The 25115-nt window shown below is 58.1% G+C and overlaps 1 protein-coding gene across 8 annotated transcripts in view; it reads left to right on the top strand.

The window, feature by feature from the left end:
• ANO1 (anoctamin 1) overlaps positions 1 to 24824 on the top strand; it is a 139651-nt gene extending 114827 nt beyond the window's left edge. For 5 of the 8 annotated variants that reach the window (XM_033121010.1, XM_033121013.1, XM_033121011.1 and 2 more), the window contains 11 exons: positions 447 to 521; positions 3607 to 3808; positions 3967 to 4078; positions 5681 to 5738; positions 7820 to 7920; positions 8597 to 8742; positions 11128 to 11280; positions 16262 to 16314; positions 16872 to 17056; positions 21242 to 21347; positions 23089 to 24824. In XM_033121010.1, coding sequence (XP_032976901.1) covers positions 447 to 521; positions 3607 to 3808; positions 3967 to 4078; positions 5681 to 5738; positions 7820 to 7920; positions 8597 to 8742; positions 11128 to 11280; positions 16262 to 16314; positions 16872 to 17056; positions 21242 to 21347; positions 23089 to 23334 — 1437 coding nt within the window. In that variant the 3' untranslated portion in view covers positions 23335 to 24824. The remainder of the gene's footprint in view (positions 1 to 446; positions 522 to 3606; positions 3809 to 3966; positions 4079 to 5680; positions 5739 to 7819; positions 7921 to 8596; positions 8743 to 11127; positions 11281 to 16261; positions 16315 to 16871; positions 17057 to 21241; positions 21348 to 23088) is intronic. The other 3 variants (XM_033121016.1, XM_033121015.1, XM_033121012.1) reach the window with 1 other exon arrangement.
• Positions 24825 to 25115: the final 291 nt, after the last annotated feature.

Below are 25115 nucleotides of genomic sequence, written 5' to 3'. Positions count from 1 at the left end.
TTGTTTCAACTTGCTCTGCAAAGGAAAAATAACTATTATGGTCTGGGTGGCCAAGGGCAAACCCACCTTAGGCGTTTAAGACTTTCAGCCAAAGCAATGGATTCTAGATACGGGCTTCTCCCCGACGTGGGTTTAATCGTCTCATTTAGAAAAGCGTTGGGCACTATTATGCCCCATTCGTGGATGAATCACATGTTTAAATGACGGTTATCTCTATTACCTATGTGACATCATTTCATAGGTAATGAGACCCCAGATGTTTCTTTGAATACTAGATGTTTACATGCGCTCATCACCTGCACATTTTTCAAAGGTGTTTCTGAGTATTTCTGTTGTCCAAGTTCACACACACACACACACACACGGGCACACACACGTGCACACACACACACCTCCCCCGGCTGTGATGGTCCCCACGGCTGACCCAGCATTGTTTTATGTTGTAGACGGACAAGGTGAAGCTGACCTGGAGAGACCGGTTCCCAGCCTACTTGACCAACTTGGTCTCCATTGTCTTCATGGTAAGTTCTGGAAGGCTAAGGTGGGAGGACATCAGGGAACCCACAGGGAGCGGTGCAGCGCCCTGGACCGGGGTCACCTGTCACCATGGCAGGTGCATTCATGGGAGGTGGTGGGGGTGGGGGAGATTCCGCCACTGCCCCTAAAATGGGAAGAGGCCAGGGTTCCTCAGTGACCCCCAAAGGGGCTGCTTGCGCCCGGGTCCAGTGGAATGAGTTCACTGGGCGCGTCTTTCATTCTGAGAGTGACACATTTAAGTAGCTAGTCATTCAACCCCAGGATTTCACAGACACGTTGAAGACACAACTGAGGAGTTTGGTTTTTTTAAAAGAAAACCGTTAAATTTGCATAGGACAAAAGTCAGATGGCGCTTCTCGGGTGACCCAGGTCTGTGATTCCGGGCTGGTCAGTGCTGCTGATTCGAATGACGAGCCACGGCCTCAGCATTTCGGGGTTTCAATCCCACAGTGAGCCTCCTGCCTGGAAAGCCTCGGCCCCTGCTGCCTGTGCTTTCATCCTTCCCGAGAGGTCAGGGCCACCTGTGGTCACTGTACAAATGACTGTCCCTTTGTCCCTCCCTGGAGCTTTACGTTAGAGTCTTGTACGGCCCCCCACCCTGTGGCCTGCCCGCCAGAGGCCCCGGGTGGGCTGCTGTGGACAGAGGGCTGAGCGCTGAGCGTGTGCCCACGCGGCCGGAAGCGTCTCGTTAGTCTTCACAATCTGCCCGTCCCAATACTGTCCCCTCCTGCTGAGGAGGAAACTGAGGCCCGAAGGTCTGGTCCCTCTCCCAGGCCACCAGCCAGTAGGTGATGGAGCCAGATGCCAGCTGGACCCTCTGCCCTGAGAGCCCGCTGCTCTGTGTGAACTTGGAGACATGGAGCCAAAGGCTTGTCTTGGTTTTCCAGGTTGGAAGGGGGCCAGGGTTCCCTAATCTGAGTAATTAGAAGCAGAATCAGGCCTCAGTTTCCCCTCATGCTCTCACACACAGTAAGAGGGACCTCAGTTCATGTAAAGGAAACTGTGGTGGGGACCCCACGACCATGGAGCCACTCAGTAGTGTCACTGCAGAAGGAGCAGTGTGGGGGGCGGAGGTGGCAAGGCTAGTCGCATCCTTCTCCTGACCACAGCAGGGAGCTGGCACCAGAGCCCGAGGCTCCACGTCACCTCCTTAGATGGCCTTCCGTGGAGCTTTAAGTTCCTTGTGTGATCAGACGCAGGGAGGTGGGCAGTGTCGGACTGGCCGGCAACTCCTGATGCCATCAGGCTTCTCTGACCCCCTCACCCGTTCTGTGCCTCTGTCCCCTCTTGGTCACAACCTGGCTACCCCTCCTCCAACATCACCTCCACTTTCCAGGCAGGAGGAAGGGAAGGGCCAAGGGGAAGGGGACGATGCCAGTACAGGCAGCCCCTCTTTGAAGGTGCTTTCCGAAGGCCAGCCCACAACCTCTGCTTCTCACTGGTCAGACTGTTTCACGTACCCCACTCATCGTCCCCCACAGCTGCAGGGAGCCTGAGGAATGAGCACACTGTGGCTCCCAGCCAAGGCGGGGTCATGGGGAGGGAAAGAGCTGGCCCTCCATGAATCGGTCAGCTTTGTCCCACACTCAGGAACTCCATTCAGTGAACAGCTTGTGGCTGAGTACCTTCTATGTGCCCAGTGCTCGGGGTCATAGGTCCTGGGGTGAACCCCCAGCCACAGCCGGGCCCTGGGGGCCCTTGCCTTCCAGAGGGGCATTGCACCCAGAAAGGGACACTGCTTGTAGGGCTTGCGTATCATGGGGAACTGCCAGCACACTGGCTGGGAAAGGGGGGCACCTTGCTGAGTCACCCTGCATGCCCAGGCCTCCCTCCCCCACGCAGGCACGTCTCCAACGCATGGGCGGTGCCTTCCCCCAGGAGGGCCCTCTTGGCAGGGGTCAGGGATTTTCCGAGGAAAGCCCTCATTCCCAGAGCTGGCTGGGAGGGGTACCCACACCTCACAGTGGGGCCTCCCCTTCATCAGGGTGTGGCGTGGCCCTGGACGGTTTTCTTGGGTAGGGTGTGGTCACCCTTTAGTCACTGGCAGATGTGTGCAGGAGGGGAGTCACTGGCCCAAAGTTCAAAATAAGAGCTCTCCTAGGAGATTGCTCATGGCCGTGGTATCCCTCTGGGGTGAACCAACCGCAGCCTTTCAAGCTGCAAAGACACAGCACACACAGCCCCGTGGCCTCTCCAGGACCCTCCTGGGAGCCACAGGGACTGTCCCAGCAGGGGCGGGGCCTGCCCGCCACACCTTTAATGGGACACACAGGGGTCGGCCTGGTGGACAGCCGGGAGCGGCTGCCTCCATCCTCGGTGTGTCCTGTGGGTTGCAGTTGACCAGTGGCCTCACCCCTCGGGCAGGACAGAGTGAGGACAAGGGTCTTCCCTGTTGAGTTAGGGTCTTTGAGGAAAAGGAAAGGGAACCCAGGCAGAAAGACAGCTGCACACGGAACAAACTTGTCATCGCAGCCAGCTCCCACCCGTCTCTCAGGCAACTGCCAGCCCGAGTTTTATGGAATGTTCCAGTCCAACAGTGGGTTTGGCAAGACGAGGGGCTGGCTCTCCAGGACGAGCCAGAAGCGTGTTGGTGGCTCCTGGGAGGTTGAGAGAAGGGTCCCAATCTGACTGTCTCAGCCAGGCCTGCAGCACTGCCCACTGGGATGGGACCGCCCCACACCCCACCCATCTCCATTAAACAGCACTCCACCCTAGATGTCGCTGCTTCCGCTCAGTCACCAAGTTGTGGGGAGAAGCTCCCACCCAGTGGTCAGGCTGCTGTCCCACAAGCCAGGGTTTGTAAATCCCAGCTCATGCGCTGGGTGACCTGGTCTGGTTACCTGACCTCTCTGAGCTTCAGTCTCCTCTTCTGTAAAACAGAAACCAGTCCCTTGTCATCTGTCTGTGACATTAATGCCATAAGGCCCATGGCAAGTGGTGGGTGACAAGAAATGTCCCTGTTTGTTTTGAAGCTGAAGAGCTACGGGATGAAGGGGGAGCTGGGCTGAGGGAGCCCGATGAGACCCGGGGGGGCCAGCTAAGGCGTCCCCTCCCCTCTTCCCTGTGCAGGTTGCGGTGACCTTCGCCATTGTCCTCGGCGTCATCATCTACAGAATCTCCACGGCCGCCGCCTTAGCCATGAACTCCTCCCCCTCCGTGCGGTCCAATATCCGGGTCACGGTCACGGCCACTGCGGTCATCATCAACCTGGTGGTCATCATCCTCCTCGACGAGGTGTATGGCTGCATAGCCAGGTGGCTCACCAAGATTGGTGAGTGGCCGAATCCCAGGACCGCCGTGGCCCGGGCCGAGCCCTGGAGCAGGCGGCCCTGTGTCACCCGGTCACTTGGGTCCTCTGAGCCCCTTCCATGAGCGCTGAGTGGAGTGGGCAGCCTGGGCCCTCAGCAGTGTCCATCTCGCTCCTTCCAGAGGTGCCCAAGACCGAGAAGAGCTTTGAGGAGAGGCTCATCTTCAAGGCTTTCCTGCTGAAGTTCGTCAACTCCTACACCCCCATCTTTTACGTGGCTTTCTTCAAAGGCCGGTAAGGACTTCTTCAGCTACTGAAACTCGCTGCCTTTCTTTGCCCCACTTGTTCCTCCCAATCCAGTGGGAGGCTCCCCTCCCGTCTCCTGCAGGTGGGAGACACCTGGGCCCAGGGCAGAGCAGTCAGTGTGGTTCCACTGCCACCGAGTTCAGAGAGAAGCCTGGCAGCTGATGGGTACGAGGCAGCGGGGGCCCCGGGTAGTGGAGACCCCAGGCCACAGGGACCCCAGGCCACAGGGACCCCAGGCCACAGGGACCCCGTGCAGCAGGGACCTCGGGCAGCAGGGACCCCGGGCATTAGGGACCTCGGGCAGTAGGGACCCTGTGCCACAGGGACCCGGACCACAGGGACCCCAGGCCACAGGGACCCCGAACCACAGGGACCCCAGACTACAGGGACCCCAGACTACAGGGACCCCAGACCAGAGGGACTCCCAGGCCAGAGGGACCACAGACCACAGGGACCGCAGGCCACAGGGACCCCCAGACCACAGGGACCCCAGACCACAGGGACCCCAGACCAGAGGGACTCCCAGGCCAGAGGGACTCCAGACCACAGGGACCCCAGGCCAGAGGGACCCCAGACCACAGGGACCCCAGGCCACAGAGACCCCAGACCACAGGGACCCCAGCCAGTAGGGACTCCATGCCACAGGGACCCCGAACCACAGGGACCCCAGGCCACAGGGACCCCAGGCCACAGGGACCCCTGGGCCACAGGGACCCCAGGCCACAGGGACCCCAGGCAGCAGGGGCCCCGGGTAGCAGGGGCGCTGGGCAGTGGACACTCTGGGCAGCAGGACCGACTGCAGATAGCATAGCAAGGACCCCAGGCAGCGAGCTCCAGGTGCTCCCACAATGGGAAGGCGTGACTCAAATGGGCGAGTGCCACAGAAGGTCAGCTTGGTGTTCCGGGCTGGTGGCTGGGTGAACCCCATGCCTGGACCCTCTGGAGCTGTTCTGGGCTGAGAGGGGCCTGTGGACCACCCGCAAAGACTCCCCACCAACCCTCCTGCTGGGACTGACAGGTCTGATCCCAGAACCCTGCCCGAACACTCTTCAGCATTATATGATTTACAAGACCCACGGCTACCCTCCCACCCCAGGGTCCCAGAGCCCAGCCAAGGGGTCCAGGCCCCCTGAGAATATCTCTGACAATACAGCAGGCCCTCAGAAGACCCCCTGCCCCACACATCCCACAGGAAGCTGAGAGATGGCCTCAGAGACCACCCTTACCCCAGTGTTCAAGGTCCCTGGGGGTTCCGGGGTACTGCGGTGATGGTGGTTGCGGCAAGTGCCACGGTCTGTGCTCACACAGCTTGGCCTTAGTCCCCTCCTGGGCTGGCTCCTTCCATCTGCCCCTCAGCCCCTTGTTTTCCTATTGAAGTTGCATTTCTTACCCCCATGTGGGTTTGGAAATCACATGAACATTCTACCAACAGAAAACCCTGTGCTTGTTTTTTAGCCGATGAAACAGGCAGGGAAGAAGCGCGTAAGCACACTCAAGGCTCCAACTTCAGGAATCACAGCTCAGCTAGGGCCCCACCCGGGCTCTCCCTGGGCTGGTCTCTGCTCTCTAACGCCCCCCAAACCGTTGCAGGTTCGTCGGACGCCCGGGCGACTACGTGTACATTTTCCGTTCGTTCCGCATGGAGGAGGTAACTAAGCTGGATGTTTCCCGCACCCTCTGATTCCACTCTCCTGGCTTTGTCCTACGGCAAATGATTCCTTGTCCAGCAAGCGCTTCCTTCCTTTTCCTGAGAACCCTTTTCTCTCCTCCAGCATTGTGGTGGGCTTTGACCTTATTAGTGTGGCCTGGGGTCCCTGTGGCACAGGGTCCCCGTGGTCTGGGGTCCCTGTGGCCTGGGGTCCCTGTGGTCTGGAGTCTCTGTGGTCTGGGGTCCCTGCTGGCCGGGGTCCCTCTTCTCCCCTCCAGCATTGTGGCGGGCTTTGATCTTATTAGTGTGTCCAAACAGGATTACCCTAAAAGTCTCTTCAGAGTCAGTGGAATGAAAAAGTTACACCAGTGTTTTCTTTCTGTTTTCATAAGACCTTGAGTGTTTTTCTCTTTGGTTAAGATGAATTAATGAGGGGAGAAGAGAAGTCGGCTACCTTTTTTTACTTTACTATTGACAGGCCCACTTCTCTTCCCACACACACAGTGCTGGTGACCTTTGGCTTCTGCTCAGCGCTCGGGCCCCCGCAGGTCTGGTTAGTACAGCAGCTGAGTCCTGGCTCCTCAGACCAAGCCCGGGCTTCAGGGCCAGTCAGTGGTGCAGGCCTCAGGGCATTCCCACTCCCAGAATAATTCATCTTACGGGAAAATAAGGGGCTAGGTCTTCCTGATAAACACCCTGCAAAGCAGGGCGGAGGGGACCAGGGTGGGCGTTGGGCAGGGGACCTGGATGCCTGGGGTGCAGCCTACACGTCTGACCACCCGGGTGCCGGCCCCTGAACATCCCTGGACGTGGGCGTCATTCACAGTAACGCATGTTTGCGAAAAGCGCAGACAGTGCATTCCCGTTATGACACGCCCTTTACTTAAATGGCACCCTGTCAAACTCTAATGTTTGGAGACATTGGGGACGTGCTTTTGTAGGACAGAATAAAGCAAAGGACATCCTCTTTTTTTTTTTTTTTTAAATGAAATGATGGCTCTCCAAGATACATTTTTTGGTAACAGTATAAAAAGTGTTGCTGGGGACTCATAGAGGAGTCAGTTGTGCCCACGGGGGTCACCCAGCGTCCCTTGAATTCCCTTTGCTCGGACAAGGTAAGCTTTTCACTCATCACATGCCTGCCGGGCACCCAGGCTAAGGCAGCAAAGCCCACTGAGGACGGGCATTAGGCCTGAGAGGGGTGGCCAGCTGCGTCCCCATGTGGCTGCCCCACTACAGGGGCCCGACTGCTGTGGGCTTGTGAACAGGCAGCTGGTGCCAGGCACTGGGCACTGACTTGGGGAGCAGGAGGAGCCCCAAGGTCCAGCGCACCGCTGCCCCCTCCCTGGCAGTGTGCCCCCCTCTCCAGCCTGGCTCCACCCCAGCAGCCTGCATGCCAGGTGCATTAGCTTCCTGGGGCGACTCAACAACAGAAGTTCCTTCTCTCACGGTTCTGGAGGGCAGGCGTCCAAAACCAAGGTGTCAACAGGGCTGCGCTCCGTCCGAAGGTCCTAGGCAGGGTTCTTCCAGGCCTCTCCCCCAGCTTCTGGTGGCTGCTGGCAATCCTTGGCACTCCCCTGCACGTGGACACATCACTCCAATCTCTGCCTCCATCTTCACACAACCTCTCCTCTGTGTGTCTATGTTTCTCTAATAAGGACCCCAGTCACTGGGTCACAGCCCACTCTCCTCCAGTGTGACCTCTTCTTAACTTGGTCACATCTGCAAAGACCCTATTTCCAAATAAGACCCCATTCTGAGGTTCCGGGGTTGGGACGCGGACCTCTTTGTGGAGAATGCAATCCAACCCATCCCAGTAGGGGTGCGCTCCCCTCCGTGGGGGCTGCGGTTCTCTCTTTGCCAGTGCCCACAAGGATTGGGGCGGGGCTCACGCTTCTGCTCTCTGCTCCAGGGAGGCCCACCCTCCGGGTTGCCTGATGGAGCTGTCCGTCGGCCCAGGAGGGGCGGGGCTCACGTCCTGGCTCTCCGCCCACTGCGTGCCCTGGGGGGCGGGGCTGCCTGATGGAGCTGTCCATCAGTGCGGGCGGGGCGGGGCTCAAGTGCCTGCTCTCTGCCCGCAGTGCGCCCCCGGGGGCTGCCTGATGGAGCTGTGCATCCAGCTCAGTATCATCATGCTGGGCAAGCAGCTCATCCAGAACAACCTGTTCGAGATTGGCATCCCGTGAGTACCTCCGGGCGCATGCGCGGGGGATCTGGGGCCTCGGGGGTGACCAGAGTGACAGGCGATGTGGGGCCGGGGCCTGGACGGGGAGGTGGTGAGGACGAGGGAGGACGGATCAGGAGCCGCCCCATGGTGGACGTGGAGAGGAAGGAGCCAGTGACTCTGACCCCAGACAAGCTGAGGATGCGGGCCCCAGAGCAACGTGCCCACTTCTGCGCCTGGCAGGTGGAGGCTGTGCCTCCTTACCTGGCGCCCTTCAGGAATCCTGTCCGGTTCCTTCCCCAAGGCAGCTGGCCCTCTGCGGGTGGGGACATTTTCGACAGTTTTCCTCGATCCACTTCCTCTCCCCAGCTCCCCTTCCTCCCCCACGACTTCCCCCGTCCCCTGGTGTCCGCTTGGGCACAGGCAGACCCCTCACACTTTCAGGGTCTCCCCGTGCTTTGTGGTGGCCAATTGCCCTCTGTGCACCTTTTTCCTTATGTCGCCAACAAAGCGATGACACTTGACCCCTGTCTCGGGGGAAAGGGCAAAGGGGATCGTGGACAGAAGTCACGGCAAACACGGTGTGAAACGCACAGCTCGGAGGAGTAGAAACACAACTTGAGGTGCAGGCCCTAGGCCCCCAGCACCCACCCGGCTGGCAACCTGACAGGTGACACCCGCACGTTTCTTTCAGGAAGATGAAGAAGTTCATTCGCTACCTGAGGCTGAAGCGCCAGAGCCTCTCTGACCACGATGAATTCGTGAAGAGGAAACAGCGGTACGAGGCAGACTTCACGCTGGAGCCGTTCGCGGGCCTCACGCCCGAGTACATGGAGATGAGTGAGCGTGGGGGCCTGTGGGGGGACGGGCGGGACACACGCGGCCGCGGCTTCCCCGGGCTCACTGGGCCCCTGACACACAGCAGGCTAGCAGCACACACTTAGGGACAGAGCCTTGTCACCTGCAGTCATGTGACTGGATGGGAAGAGGATGACCAGAGGTGGCGCATAACTCTCGGGGTCAGGGAGAGATGGGACGAGACCAGGTGTGGCCAGCATGGCAGCCACCTGGAGCCTCCTGACCCCATCTTCCCCTTCCCACCTGCCTCCCTGTGCTCCGGCCACACTGGCCTCCCCGCTGTCACCCCGACACAGGCCTGCTGCTGGCGCTTGCCCTAGCTGTGCTCTGCCCGGAACGCGGTCCCCCTAGCACCTGCATGAGTCCTCTCTCCCTTCCCCAGGGTCCTGCTCCCAATGTCCCCACCACAGGAGTTTTCCTGACCCCAGTGTTGAAAAGGAGCAGCCCCTCCCAGGCACAGCCCCTGAGCTCTGCCCTCCCCCTGCTTCCTGTTCCCCATCACCCTCTCATCGTCAGCCCTCCTCGTTCCTTTTCCTACTGTCTGTCCTGGTAGAAGCCAAAGTCCGTGAAAGCAGGACCTTTTCTTTTTTCTCTTCACTGCCATCCCCCCTGCACCTAGAACAGGCCCAGGTATACAGTGGGTGCTCAATGTGTGTTTGCTGAATGAATGGATGAGTGAAGGAGGCTAGGAAGACTCATACAGAGGGGTCCCAGGTGTAGTGCCCCCTGGCCGCCATGGAGAGCTTATTTAAAATGCTGGTTCCCTGGCCCATCCCTGGTCTGTGCAAGACGAGACCTGGGACTCTGTATTTTTTAACGACCCCCTGGGCAAACGCAGCCAAGGGCTGCTCTGCCGTGGTGCAGCGGGGAGCAGCAGGGTGACCTTGGGTTGGGAGGTGTCTGTCTAATGGCACCGCGAGCCTTCCCTGCCCTCCTGTTGGCCCAGGCAGTCCATATAAGTCACTCCCAGCTTCCCAGGTGAGTGTGCAGGGAGCGCTTGCCTTTGGCTCGGACAGAAAAGAACCTGAGACTAAAATGAGGAAACGGTGTTGTGTTTGGATGACATTCTCCGTTTTCTCCTGAAGTAAAATCCCAGCTGAACCAGAGGCAGGTGGGCTGTTTACACTCAGTGTGGGCTCTGGGAGCAGGGCCTCCCCTGCCGGCCATCATGGGAGGCTGGACATCGAGAAAGGCAACCTGTGACGGGCTGAGAGACCAGAGGTCATTGCCCAGACTTGAATTTATGTGAAGGCCAGAGGTTGAGTCCCATGTTCCTTTTGGGTCTGATGGAAGTAGATCCCAGGACGGGCTCCTCCTGCCCACCCAGGAACGGCCCACCCACGCGCCATGCCACACCCTACCACCCGCTGGCTTTCACCCTGCCACACCCACCTGGTCTCCTGGAGGCCAGCTCCAGCTGGGCACCTAGAGCACGCAGGTGTCCACAGACGGGAAGAAAAGGCCCAGCCAGGCATGTCCCACCCCAGCCCCATGGAGGCTCCAGCTTCCCTCCTGGGCCATCAGTGTAAGGGAGAACGGACCCACAGCCTCAGCTTCAGCAGCCCCCAGCCCACACGCAGAGCCTGTACACCAAGCTTGTTTGAGGGCCCCCAGTACCCCCAGAGCCTTCAAATGAGACCAGTGTCCACAGAAGCACCCTAGGGCCCAGAGACCATGTGGAGCCCCCCACCTGCCGTGCTAACAATGGCCAGGCACAGGGTGACATGGTGCTGTTTCCTTGTTTACCACCTGGCACGGGCACCTTGGATGGGTCCTGCTGTGCACTTCCTGAACCAGCTGCTCCCGCGGTTCTGCTCAGCAGCCTTTTCCTGACCCTCCTGGGAGCCGGCCAGCCATGTGCTGGCTGCTGTGGTCCAGGCAGAGAAGCCCCAGGGCTGGTCTGCTGAGGAGTGAGACGGAGGACCGTGAGGCAGGGCTGAGATTGTCCTCAGTGGCTCCCGAGGCCCCATGGGAGGGGACACAGTGTTGCTGGCAGGCCCCCCAGGTCCAAGACCATCTAGCGGATGGGAGCATTGGGGCCCTTCCCAGCCGGGACGTGGATGGCTGAGGCTGGGCCTTCGTGCTCATGGGGGCCTTTTCCCCACTATTGGTGACTTTTAAAGATGAGACATGATAAGTGAGTTCACGCCCATTGTTCAGGAATCAACACTGAGCTTCAGAGCAAAATGTGGGACCCTCCCCCGGCCCCTTCCTAGCCCGGGGTCACCCTACACGTGCAGAGAGCACATGGGAAGCAGGGCCCCAGCCAGACCCAGAGGCAGTCAGCTCATAGGGCTTGTGAGGCGGTGGGGACCCACCGTGTGGGAGGCGGGGCACGACGTGTGCTGACCCCCATTCTCTTTGCAGTCATCCAGTTTGGCTTTGTCACCTTGTTCGTCGCGTCCTTCCCCCTGGCCCCGCTGTTTGCACTGCTGAATAATATCATTGAGATCCGCCTGGATGCCAAAAAGTTCGTCACTGAGCTGCGAAGGCCGGTGGCTGTCAGAGCCAAAGACATTGGTGAGCGACCCATGGGAGTGGCTTCTGCACATGGGTTGGGTTGGGGGAAGCTAGAGCCTGAGCCGGCAAAATGGGGCCAGGTCTAGGTCCCCACGGACTCCTGGCTGCACCTTGCCTGCTTGGAGACTCAGAGACTTGGGCGGGGGTGAGGCAAGACCCCAAGGCTCCTTCACATGCCACCCCGACCTCCTAACTCCTGAGACGTATTGGCCGCGGGAAGAGTTAGCCCAGGTATCTGTCCCCAGTCAGCTGCCCCGCGGTCCACCACGTGCTTTCTCTCGGGTGGTCCTCAACACCCCTCCTCACAAGGGGTGTTTGTGTGCCCCCCGCCCCAGAGCACAGAGGTAGACCAATGGGAAAGCTCGTATTAGCTGCTTAGCAAGGCCCTTCCCACATAGTGTAGCATTTAATCATTGCAGGTTCATAGAAAAGAAAGGAAGGAGGAAAGAAGGGAGGGGAGAGCTCCCTTCCACTGATGAAGGAAGAACATTGCCCGTAGGAGTCAGGGCTGAGCTTTTTAACCCCAAGTTGCTAAGGGGCTCCTTATCCGTGTGACAGAGGGGCTGGGCCTTGGGGAATGGCCCAGGTAATGTCAGCATAAGGAATAACTTTCTAATAGAGATGTCAAAAATGGAGCTGACTTCCTTGTGGAGTGCTGAGCTCCCTGTCACCAGAGGCATTCAAGCAGATGTGGGTGCCCATCTGTCTGGAAGTGGTAAGGGATGTGGGGAGATGGCGTGGGCAGGGCTCAGAGCCCCACGCAAGCCTCAGCCGAAGCCGGCCCACACCTAAAAGGACCAGGCCCATCTCATCTTAAAGTGAAGCAACTCAAACCTGAAACCCGGTGTTCAGGGCGAAAATAAAGAAGTCTTTATTGGGCTGTTATTCTGAAATGAGATAGAAAATTACAAAATTAATTTTATCCCCTATTTAACACACGGTGAGTGAAAACAGCACTTCTGGGCTACTTTTTGGAGTAAGCAGATTGAATTGCATGTTAGAAGTGTTGTTTGTCATTTTATCAAAATTAGGATTGGAGAGCAGCGTGTTAACATACCTCCAGGTGGGACTTCCGTAGCCCAGATGTGATCTTGCTAACCTGCGGGGGCTCCTTCCAGGAGCTTCTCCGGCCCTTGGCATTGGGTGGTCCTCGTTGGAAATGCCCCTGGGGCCATCCCATCCCAGCAGGGGCCCCGCTGGGGCCGCAGACTCTGTGGGTGCCCACCGCTCTCCGCCGTCCACCTCCAAGACGGCATGAACTCTGGCTTCTGCACAGGCAGCCTCCTAGGTTAAACTGCATGACCTGGACATTTCCACAGCTCAGACATGGTCATGTGTCAGTGATTTCATCCAGAGCGCCCTCCCACTTGTGCAGCGGGATCCGTGGTGAGACCTGCGGTGGGACCTGCTGCGAGAGGCGCATTCTGTAGGGAGGGATGTGGAGCCAGGACCAAGTATAGCTGTCACTGCCCTGTGACGTGGCGCTTTAGCCATCAGTGAAGACTCTGCATGCAGACACCTCCCCACTGGACTTCCTGTAAGATCTGGGTACAACTTGAAACGGTCATTAAGGCCCCTGAACTAGCTGGTCTTCTGAAGTCCCTTCTGGCCACGGATTCTGCCTCATCCTTGGTGCCTCGCCCTCACATGGGTTGGCGCTCAGCACACAGTTTCCGGGAAGGGCCACCGAGTCAATGTTTCGGGCTCTGTGGACCCAGAGGTCACATCCTTGAGCCAGGACAACCATTTTCACAGAAAGGCCACGTCGCTCGTGTTTTCTTCATCTCACACTTCAAAATGTAAGAAGCGATTCTTCACTCGTGGGCCATCCAAACACAGGCCACAGGCTGGGTTTGCAGATCCCCTCTGGAGACCAAGGTGACACTGCACCAGGCTTCCTGTAAGTAAGGCCACCACGCCTGCTCGGAGGACGGATCCCAGAGAGCGGTGCCTGGCATTGAACGTCTCCTGGGGTGTTCAGCTGCCAGGTCCTCTGAGAAGCCTTGGTCCCACTTTCCAGATGCGGAGACTGAGGTCAGGTGATTAGCAGCTGAGCTGGAACCGGAGAACACCAAGCCCTTGGCCCCTCCTGGAGTGGTCCCCCTGCCCCCGCCACCCCCTCCTCGCCCCGTGTACCCCCCTAAGAAGAGGGTTTGCCTTGAAAAGCTTCCATGGCACGACAAAGGCCTCGGAAGGAAGGGGCGGATGGACCAGCCCGCCAGGCACACCCTGGACAGTCCTTGGGAATTCTGGAGCTCTGTGCCCAATAACAGTAGAGAGTATGGCCTCCCTGTCACTAGTTCCTTACAAAGGCGCGATTCTCAGGTGCCCAGAGGCCCCAGGCGAGTCCACAGTGGCGTGTGTTTGCTTTGGCACCTTTGCTTGGCAGAGCCCTGGCTGTCCCCTGCGGCCACATCCTAAAACTTGCAAAACCCACTGGGGTGAGAGCGCCTGGGACAGCCTCCCAGCCTCCATGGCCCACTGTGGCCGTGGTGCCCGCCACGAGCAAGGCTTGGATGCATGTCTTTGGGACTGTTGCTCAGGACTCCTCATTTTGTCCCACTTCTTCTGGGTCAGAGCTCACTTCCTGTTTCTGCCTGGTTGGGTGGAGGTATAAGCTGCTCTTCTTTCACACGGTATTTATGGGCTCCCTCACAATCACCTTTCCTTGAAGAGGCTTTTGTATTCCTCCTGCGATCCCTGCGGGGCCCCAGGGGACAGAGGGCCCCAGTGGCCCCCATGCCCTGTACCCACAGGGCAGGGGCTGGAGGAAGCTCTGCCACCAACCACATGCGCCTTGGTCTCCCCGCCAGCGAGGACAGGGGGCGTGGCCAGTTGCTGGCGGCACCAGCCCGGTGCCAGGGGGACCAGCTTCAGCTTCCGAGCCCTGACCTTTGAGGCCAGATTAACAAGCTTCCTGCTCTTACCCTCCTCCTTCCGTGCCTCAGCGACAAACTTCTGCCTGCATTCGGCTCCTGGGCACTGCATGTGTCAAGGCTGATGAAACACCTCCTTTTCCGTGTTCGTGAAAAAGGGGCTCAGCGTCCCTGGAGGGACAGAAGCGCCTTGAAGAAGATGGCAACTTCCCCCTCCCCCTGCGAGATTTTCTGCAGGAAGCCCGTAGAGTTTTCCAAAGAGCATCGTCCCCTTTTTCCTGGAGACCATCAGAGCAGTGGTTCTCACCCTGGGGTGTGCATCCAAATAACTGGAAGAGGAAGGTCAAGACCGCAAGAGAGGCTGGTTCCGCGGGCCGGGGCTGGAGTCCTGGTTTTGCATTTTTTAAACCCGACCCCGATTCTGGTGTGGGGATCATGCGGAGGACCATCCGTCTGGATATAAAGAAGAGTCAGCACCTACAAAAGAGGCTTAGTTCCCGGCTCCACAGACTCTCCCTGACCCACCTCGTTGTCTGCTGTCACTTTTCTTGGTTCATTGGGCCGGTCACTGGGGCCAGCCACAGACCTGTCTCCTCATGCTGAGCTCCGGTGCTGCTTCCCGTGGGAGCTCCCTGCCCAGAGACTTCAACTTGCCCAGGCTCACCTGTGATCCAGCACCCCAACTGGGAGGTCTTAAGCTCAGGCCCCACAGGGCCAGGTGGGCTGCATGAATGAGTGAACCGTCTGCACAGGGAGTGTTCTCACAGCCCCGGAGCTGTGTGATTGTCGCTATTTTCCTGCTCCCGTGGGGAAGACCAAAGAGAGCCGCCGTAAACTTGCCGTCTCGGATGAGGTCATAGCTCGCAGCGCGCCAGCACGGGACGCAGGAAGGGCCAGCAGAAGTGGGTCTGCGGGGACACCAAATGCTTGCTGTCACAGAATTGTCACCAGCCAGGGCTGGGGAGTGAGAGATCCTGCGCCTCGCGGGCTGACCTAGGGCGCTGCCTCCAGGCCTGTGGCTTCCAGCCTCTGGGCCACATGTCTTTGCAGACCAGCAGCATGTACCCCCAAAACGGGGCCTAGGTGGCACCCCCATGCGCTCATCGCTCTCCTGGCCTGGAGAGAGAAAGCTCAGTCCCCCACATTCCCCTGTGATGACAATACCCAGTAACAGGCCTTGTCCCCTCCGTCCCCTCCCGCCCTTTCTGAGAAGTGCTGGTTATCCCAGCTCAGATCTGGCTCAGGGCAGGGAGGGAGAGCCCCTGGGGCAGGGTCCTGGCCTGATGGGACTCGTTAGAGAGGGGTGGAGGCCAGGCTGGGGCCGCTGGGCCCCTTTCCGGGAGTCACAACATTGAGGCCCTAACAAGCAGGGCCTGCCCTGGGCCGTGGGGTAAGACGCTTCCTTCCTGGGCCCGGCCATTTCTCACGTCTGCTGGGGAGGCCAGTGGAGGAACATACATTTTTCCAGGTGCAGTGCAGTGATCCTTCACTCACCTCGGAGCGGGTGCAACAGTGAGCTGTGGGTGACAAGCAAAGGGGCGTCCAGACAGGGAATGGTTTGCACCTCACTGCTGTCAAGTCAGTTTATCATTTTTACCCAGGACATGACCCAGCCTCCCCAGCGGGGCCCTGGCTTTGCTCTCTGAGCCCGGTGCTACCTCTGGCCTGTCCCTAAATGCAGTTACCCTAGTGCTGGAGCTACGAGACCCTTCCAGGACAGCCAGCCTCACGGGTTTGGTCTCCAGTTACTGTTACGTCGGCTCTTTGGGGCAGGAGCTGCGCCCAAATGAATCTTTGTCTCTTGAGAAAAAAGGCATCATCTAAGCCAGTTAGTGTATGAACAGGTTCACGGACGATTTTCAGAGCCACTGAGGCACCAGCCGTTTTTAAGCACCTCTTGCAGAAGCTACGATTTGCTTACAAACAGCTGATGAGCGGCACAAGCCATGGGCGTCAGCCCGGCTCCCCCAGGTCCTCCCAGGAACAACTCCCCATTACCGCGGGTATGCAGGTACCCCAGCAAAGGACCCATGCGGCCCCTGCCAGCTGGAGTGACGGAGCCAGCTGCAGGATGCTCTTTCACACTGTGCTTCTCTTTCCCCCAGGAATCTGGTACAATATTCTCAGAGGCGTCGGGAAGCTTGCCGTCATTATCAACGTAAGTGACCTCGGGACCTCGACCAATAGAAGCCCAGGCTGAACCGCCCCCAGATCGGGACCCCTTCCAGGGGAGCTGGGCAGGTCTCTGCCTCCAACCTGGGTGTGGCCCCAGCTGGCCGAACCGTCTGTGTCCTCTTTAGAAGTGTCTCTTGGTCGTATTGAGACGTTGCAGCGACCTCTGGGTGGGAATTATAATGGCAGCTACTGTTTATTGAGCATCTAGAATGTTCCAGGCCCTTCTAATCTCCTTTAGTGCACCCACTCATTATTGTACACACAGCCCTCAGTGGCAGGGTCTTATCACCCCATCTAAGAGGTGAGACAACCGAGGCACAGAGAGGTCAGGTAATTTGCCCGAGGCCACACAGCCAGTGACAGACTGCTCTTCAGGCTGCCAGAGGGGCTGACAGGAGTGCCCCCACCCTTCATTTGCTCATTGGACGTTTCAGTCACATTTCCAACTCGTGAGCAGAGTGTCCCCTGGCCAGGCCCCGGGCTGCGGGGCATCCTGTCCCTGCCTGCGTGGCCGCGCTCACCCCACTGTTCCCGGCCCAGGCGTTCGTGATCTCCTTCACGTCTGACTTCATCCCGCGGCTGGTGTACCTGTACATGTACAGCAAGGATGGGACCATGCACGGCTTTGTCAACCACACCCTGTCATCCTTTGACGTCAGCGACTTCCAGAATGGCACCGCCCCCAATGACCCCCTGGACCTGGGCTACAAAGTGCACATCTGCAGGTACTGCTCTCGCCAACTCTCGCGGAAGAGCCACACTTGCTGGGAAACCCCCGGTTCAAGCCGGGATTCTCTCAGGGGCGAGCCATGGAACAGCTCCATCTTGCTTCAAGGAAAAAGAAAGTATCCCTGGGGTGAGGGTAGGAGGGCATTCAGAAGTCCAGGGCAGCCTCAGGCACAGCTGGATCCAGGCACTACAGCGTGCCAGCAGGCCCCACTGGGCCCTCTGTCCGACGTTGCTTTCCTGCGTGCTGGCACCGTTTCCTAGCAGGCAGAAGGACCCCAGCAGCTCCTGCTTTGCAGCCTCTCTGCCCAGCCGCCCCGGTGGGAAGAAAGTCTCTTCCCAACAGCCAGCAACCGTCTCAGGATGGAGTCTCGCTGGCCTGACGTGGGCCACAGGCCAGGCCCTGACCTATCGCTATTGCCAGAGGGTAGAGGGCTCTTATTGGCTAGGCCTGCGTTATGCAGCGGGGTGTGGGAACTGGGGGATCCCAAGGAAAACTGGGGTGCTGTGATTGGAAGAACGGGTGATGGATGCTAGACAGGCAGAAGCAACAGATGTCTGAGATAGCCAGACCTGTGGGGCCCCGTCAGCTGTCCCGAAGCTCGGGACGTGCAGAGAGCACCCCAGGAAACACGGAGGCGGGACCTGGCCATTCGCTGTGTATCTTCCACGTGCCAGCCTGGGTTTGGGGCTAGGGACTCGGGAGTGGGTGGCATGATCCCCACTATCCAAGAACCTCATGCAGGGGGACGACAGATGCATAAGCAGATCAGTGGAAAGGGGTGATAGTAGCTGGAAGCCCAGGTGAAGGGTAGAGACAGTGGGGGGCATTCCAGGGGACCACAGATGCAGGGAAGAGCAGAGCTGAGAATGGGCGTGTCTGTGGGTGGGACACTGCAGCGCGATCCCTTCTCCGAGAGCATGAAGTGTAGAGGGGCACGGGCCGACAAGACTGAAGGAGCGTGAGGGGTGGAGCGTCCCGAGCGGCTTTGAAATGAGGCTGAGAGCAGGGAAGCGGAGCCCGGACAGTGTGATCACAGCATCCGGTGACAGTCCGACTGTCACCGCCAGCTAGCACTCAAAAGACTTCAGGGCCAGCACACAGGTCCCACAGCCACGCAGTGAAGCTCGGCCCTTTCACACGGGGCGCTAGTTCCTCTTACGTTACACATAGTTCTTGGAAGCTTATGTCACCCTTGTGTCTGTCACCCTTGACCAAGCATCAGGGAGTGAAAAGATTGCTAGGGTCCAGGGCGGTGACAGCAACATGTGGCATTTCACTGCAGGAAAAAAAATGGGCTCAAGAACTAGAAAAACAGCAGAGACGGGACACTGGGGAAGACGGGCCGACCTCCACAGTGTAGGTGCTGCTGACGCTCCCAGCACCTCCCAGTAAGGCAGACGCTCCCAGCTGATCCGGAGTCACCAGAGAACAGTGACACAGTGCCCCAGTGTTCTCTATCAGGGAGGGGACCGCACCTGCTCTGGGACCCGGCACAGCAGTGAAGGACCAGCTACAGACAGGTGTGCAAACTAGAGAGGGCAGGTGACACACAGACAGCAACACAACACAGTTCCTGGTTTACAGAATCCCCCCCGCCCCCCGCTGCACGTTTCAGTGTACACGTCAGCGTGTACATAAGTCACGAGGAGGGCCTGGGATGATGGGCTCCCCCCACGTGGTCCCCAGGGGCAGTAGGGAGCTGGGAGCCGGGGGACGGGCTGCAGAGCCCTTCCCTGCCGTCCTCCCGCTGGCACGGCTCCAGGCACCCGCAGGCAGACCCAACGTCCCAGCTTCTAGTCAGGGCTCTCCCACGAGTCAGGCAGCACCAGCACCTTTGTACTGTTCGAACGTCGTGACCCAGCACACACTCAAGCTTGACCTGTTCACTAAAAGTGAATTTTAGAGGCAGAATGACGAAGGACAAAGAAGGCAGAGAGATAGGAGGTGCTTTTATTAGCACTCCCCTCAGAGGGGCACTCCTGGGTGAGCCTCAGCTTTTAAGAAGCAGGCGTTGGTGAAGGAAGCAGCCCCCCGGCTCCTATGTCGTTGGGGTGTCCTGGCCACATGGGGGAGAGGCCAAGAAGACAGGGCAAAGACCCCGTTTTGTAAGCGTCTTGTTGCTTTTACCCCCATGGAGGCAGAAGACCTCTCTGCTCCCTGGGATTCAGGTGTCAGCCAGGGCCTCCCCCATTCATTGGCCCTGACCATGGACTGCAGGTGCTGCACGCTCCCAGCCACTCCCGGCCACGCCCATGTCAGGCCGCCTCTCACAGGAACTGGTGGCAGGAGGCCCAGCACCCAGCCCAGCCTGGGGAGGCGGGTGTGGGAGAGGCAGCATAGCAGAGCTGAGAGCTGCGATCATTGCTGGTGACCATGTATTTCTGCACTAAAACAGGCATTGTCTCATTTAATGGTCACAGCCACCCCCAGAGAGGGCATTATTATTCTCCCCCGGGGGCGCTGGCAGGCTGCAAACAGAGCTAAGCAAGGCAAAAAACAACATTATCTCTGATAGAGGTCAGTGCAGGTGGGGGGAGGTGGCATCTGGACCGGTCTGTGAGGGGCTTTGAGGGATGCATAGGAGTCTTCCAGGTGACCCAAACACCTGGTCTCCCAGCCTCCCGATACAGCTGGCCTTGAGCACAGAAAGAAGAGAGAGGAATAAATAGATCGTGTGGTTTCTGACGCTGGGAGAACAGGGGCTGCCTGTTCCCATCAGAGGTCAGGTTATGCAATTTCTGTGTCGCTCGGCAGCTGGCACCAAAGCACATGTTCCCAGCCCAAGCCTGTCTCTCAGGTTGGCAGCACAGTGCTAAACAGCCCTCAGAGACTCCCATCCAGCTCCTATCCAGACATTCAGCTCTGTGGGTGAAGGGCCCTGCCCGTCATGGTCCCCTCTGAATCTGCACCCCAGAATAGGGTCTGGCCCATGGCAGCTGCTCAATAAATGCTTGCACTGTGACTTAATGAGGGAATGCCAGACTGAGGCCCAGAGAGGCCAAGCATTGCACTGGGACACACAGCAAGGCAAAGCCGTAGCTGGTTCTGGGTCCAGGCCAGGGCTATGCCCACAGAGCCAGGTGCCACCTCTCCTGGTGTCCCCCACAGGAACTCAGCTTTTCAGAACCAGGAGGGACACACCTGCGGCCCACCGCCTGGAAAGAGCCCCTGCCGCGGGCTTTTCCTGATGGCTTTTCAATGCAGAACGGTGTCAGCTCCATAAAACCCAAGCATCCCCCAAGCTCAGGGGGCAGTAGGGGGGGTAGGTGGAGACAGGACCCCTGATTTTCACCCTGGGCATCTCTGGGCCTCCGTGAGAAAGACGAAGGGAACGGAAAGCACGGGATGTGCCCATTTTACCCACTGGTGGAGGAACAGACGGACAAGAAATAAAGATCGTGTTCACAAAACAGGGGGGGCGAAGGAGCCTCCCCTCCGAGCAGTAGGTCAACAGGCAGTGTCTAAAACTGATGACAAGGACGAAAGGACAGGTATTATGGAGAGATGACGAGGTGACAGCCAAGAGGCCACAGCTGGAAGAGAGGGAGGAGGTGTCCTTGGGCGCTGGGCCCCGTGGGGACAGTTGCCCGGCAGGCCCCAGCCCAGCCGATTGTATGTTTAACGTCCTACACAGGCTACTTGGAGAAAATGTTTCATTTTTTCCAATAATTTGACCCGCAAAGAGGGGAAAGGCTGGACAGGTGCTTTTCCAAGTGGACCTCAGCCTGGAGTGTGTGGATGATGGTCACTGGGTGAGGTTAGAGGATCCAACCTTAGGGAACCCCACGCCACCCAACCAGGGAGACCCCCCCTTGCTTAGTGTGACCTACTGGGGTCTCAGGTGGGACTTCTTGTGGGAAAAGTTGGCTCCCTTCACCAGATGGTCCCAGAACCCACATCTGTGGGCCCACAGCTGGGCCTACGGGGACGCTTCCTGGGGTCTGCATTTCCCATGCAGCCCCTCGGGCCCTTCCCAGCCCACGATGGGTCCCGGCCAGCCCGCTCCAACGCGGAGAGAGACTCACTGTCCCCCTGGGCTGGCTGGCCTGGGGCGTCTCCCCCCAGAGAGGGCTGCCCTCCTGGCTGAGACTTTCCTGACGCTCTCTCGGGAGCTACACGCACCAGGCAGGACCCCAGGTTCCTCTTGCAGACCCACCTTGCTCCCCACCGTCTCCTGCAGGTACAAAGATTACCGGGAGCCGCCGTGGTCAGAGCACAAGTATGACATCTCCAAGGACTTCTGGGCCGTCCTGGCAGCACGGCTGGCCTTCGTCATCGTCTTCCAGGTACGACGACGGGTCCCTGTCCCAGGAGTTTGCGAACTGGGGCCCTGAGGAAGCTCAGTGCTCAGAACAGGGTTAGGAAGGCAGGAGCTGGCCGGCCGGAGCTGGGGTTCAGGGCCTGGAGAGCTTGCTCTGACTGCTCCACGGAGCCTGGCCGCCCAGGCCTGTGCAGGGACAGGTCCCTGGAGAACCCCACGAGTACCTGAGTGGTGGACCAGCACTGGTGAAGGACTTGGACGCTGGGGAAAGCAGGCGTGGTTCAGGATAAGGGATCCACCTGGGTTTCTCCTCTGCTCTCCCCTCCCCTCTGTCCTCCAGTGCACAGGAGGGCGGTGGGCTCCCGGCGGACCCCAGCCCCCGGCCAGCAGCCAGGGAACGCGGCCTCGCCCAGCCCATCTCTAGGGAGTGGGGTGGGCTAACTGAGGCCACAGGGATTCCGAGTGGACAGGGCCCGAGACTGGGACCCGGCTGGTACCCACGGGGCTGGGGTCCCAGCCATGAGGGCCCTGCTGGGGCTCCGTGCACAGGTGTCCCCAAAACTGGGTCAAGCCCAGCTGCCCTGACACACAGGTGGCATCAGGCAGGACATCCAGCCTCGAGGCTCCGCTGCCGCGTCTGTCAGCTTTCCAGAACACAGCAGTCACAAGTGTCCAGGCCGGGCTCCCCAAAAGCAGATGCATTGTTGCAAATGGGTTACTGAGGGGAGACCCCTGCCCGGGGAGGGAGCTCAGCAGGAGGGCGTCTGGGCTAGAGCCGGTCTGGCCTGAGACTGCAGAGAGCCCTGGAGCCCTGGGCCACCTTGAGGCAAGAGAGGGCCTTGTGTCCGCCCACGTTGGCCTTTCGTTGGCTGTGGGCTGTGGTGGGGGGAAGACGGGGGAGGGAGGGAGCAGTTCCCTGCAGAAGGAGCAGCTGTGAGCATTAGCAGTCAACCCTAGCCACAGCGGGGGGTTGGGAGCCCCGACTAGGAATGGGTGTTGGGGGCACCATTAGCACCCACAACAAGCCAGCAGGTGGTGTAGAGATTTCGGTTATTCTGTGAAAGTGACTCCTTTGCATTCTACGAACCAGAAATTTCTCTAGTGAGAAAGCTTCAAGGGCGATGGGTCATTGAGGGTGCTCGGGGGGGGGCCTTGCAAACTGCCGGAGGGCCTGCAGAATCACTGCTCTGGGTTCAGTTCCACCCCTTTTTCTGCTGTTTTTTAACGACAGAGGGTGCCAAAGAAATGTACGCACATTTTAAGAACAGAAAAACAATTACAATTGTAATACTCACTATCTACCGATAACGAAAGATGAATGCAGGTCACGTCTGACTTCTGCCATGACAAGAGGTGCTCAAAGTGGTTGCCATCAGCGTCCAGACACTTCTGATGACGGCGAACTCCTGCTTGAGCAACGCTGACCAAAGTGTCCATGTGTATACACTTTTTTGGCACCCCCGGTATTTTCTAGAAAGCCTTAGTCCTTTTCATAGTGGGTGACACGTGACCAGCTGGGTCATTTCTTAAGCCTCCCAGCCAATGAATTCCAAACCCTTCAGAGACTTTGCCTATTTGTCCTGCTCTTTCAAGAAGCTGGCCGGCACTTCCAGGTGGCCTGCTGCCTGCCTTCCTGCCTCGCTTGTGCCTTTTGGAAACCGAGGCCGCGGGAGCTCACAGGGGGGCGGGGAGCAGGCAGGTAGAGGTGGGGGGCGCTCCCGCTTCCGGAGCTCTCCGCCCACCGCATGCACTGCCCCCCCCCCCAGAACCTGGTCATGTTCATGAGCGACTTTGTGGACTGGATCATCCCGGACATACCCAAGGACATCAGCCAGCAGATCATCAAGGAGAAGGTGCTCATGGTGGAGCTCTTCATGAGGGAGGAGCAGGGCAAGCGGCGGCTGCTGGACACGTGGATGGAGAAGGACCGGAAGGACGACGGGCCGTACAACAGCCACAGCCCGCGGGCCGGCCTGGACAGCCCCGAGCACCACGGCGGCGGCGCCCTGTAGAGCCGCGGGCGCCCGGCGCCACCACCGGCCGACGGGCACCCTCTCCCGGGCGGGCGGCTTCTCGCCCCCACAGGCCCAGTGGCTCCTGTGTTTGTCGCAAACCTGGACGGCCACCTTCTAATAGGACATGTTTTGGTCTATTTTTCTGGTTTCCTTTTCTTCCTTGTTTTTGCACAAAACCGTTATGCAGGGAATTTTTTAATCTTCAACATTCAAGGTTAATCAGATGATTGCTGAGGATAGGGTGGTGACCCACGGAGGACGCCGCCGGCGCTTCGCAGAAGCAGTTCTTGGAAACCTGGGCTGTCGTCTGCAGTGGAAGGTGAGCAGAGGCGTCCGGAAGTCACCTCCTTTTATCCTCCTGGTGCCCAGAGAAAGATGCGGAGGGCGGCCCAAGGCACCGGGCCAGTGCCGGTGCTGAAGGGAGAACAAAGACGCGGAGGAGGAATAAACGATGCTGAGCCGGGATCCAAGGGGCGCCACCTGCCACTGGGTCCGCGACGGGAGCCAGCCGACTTTGCATCCTCTTCCTTCTGTAGGTTCAGAATCGGACACTCTGGCCAAAAAGAGAGGTGGCCTGGCCCGTCCACCAGAGGGCGCGCGCGCGTCAGGTTTACTCCTGGAGAACTAGCGGGGTGCAGGTGACCCCGAGTAAGCAGGTGACCAACACCTTTGGGGTCTCCACCGTCAGCCACACGCCTCCCCCCAGTGCAGTGAGCCGACCTCACAAATGTTCGTCCTCCTTGTGGGACAAAGCCAGGTCGACGGGTAGTGAGAGAGAGATGACCTCGGAGGCGTTTCTAAAGACGGCTAGGGGTTTCACGAAATCTTAAAGCCTCCCGGGAACATCCGCAGCTTTAAGATATTTATTGAGTGTTTTTTTTTTTCTTTTTTTTCCCAAATCGATTCTACGGTGGATGTGAGGGTGTTTTTTGTTTTTTTTTTCCTGTAGCTCAAAGGTGGAAGGAACTTATTTTATTAGTTAACCAAATATCATTGAGAGGAATTTAAAATACTGTTACTACCAAAGATTTTTATTAATAAAGCTTTCTATTTTGGTAACACTTCTCTATATTTTTACTTACAGGAACATTACTGTTGGACAATTATGATTTTAAAAGCTTGTTAAAAAAAAAAAAAAACAGGTCTCATAGGTGATATGGGTGATCTAAGCTTGCATTGATCAGTCTAGCCTGAACTTCTCATCTGAAATTTCTCAAGCGCCCAGAGAAACATGAAAAGAAATGTTTCACCAAAGGGAGGGAAGGAAACAAACGCATTTTGTTGAACACGTGGTTGGTGTGACGTTGACATTCCCCAAAGCGTCCAGTTTGGATCAGAGTCTGTAAGCGTTGTAGACGTTCATTATTTGCTAAAATCATGCAATCTGATGCTTCTGTTTTCTCTTGTACAGTAAGTCGTTTGAAATGGGAATTTTGTATATAAATATTATATTAAAAACTAGGTGATTACCAAAAATCCTTTTACGGAAACCTCTTTTTATTTTGAAGTGAATGCACACAAATCCACAGAGGGCCGGGGCTGAACATTCATCTGAATAAATGTGGATACATGACACTTTTCTCACTGAATGCTGTCTGGTGACATTTGCCCGAGGAAGCTCCAGAGGCTGTCCCCAATGTCCCCAAACCCCATGGTTGAGCTGCAAATTCAAGACAGACTTACAGGCATCATGTGTCTTTGGTGATAGACACATGAATTGTTCTAGATATTCTTGGGACTTCATCTGTCTACACGTGTGTGTGCGCATGTGTGTGTAT

Source organism: Rhinolophus ferrumequinum, chromosome 11 (genome assembly GCF_004115265.2).
Source record: "Rhinolophus ferrumequinum isolate MPI-CBG mRhiFer1 chromosome 11, mRhiFer1_v1.p, whole genome shotgun sequence".
In the NCBI taxonomy this organism is placed as follows: Eukaryota; Metazoa; Chordata; class Mammalia; order Chiroptera; family Rhinolophidae; genus Rhinolophus; species Rhinolophus ferrumequinum.
Note: the sequence above shows the minus strand (reverse complement) of the source record. Positions and strands in the feature narration are given on the sequence as shown.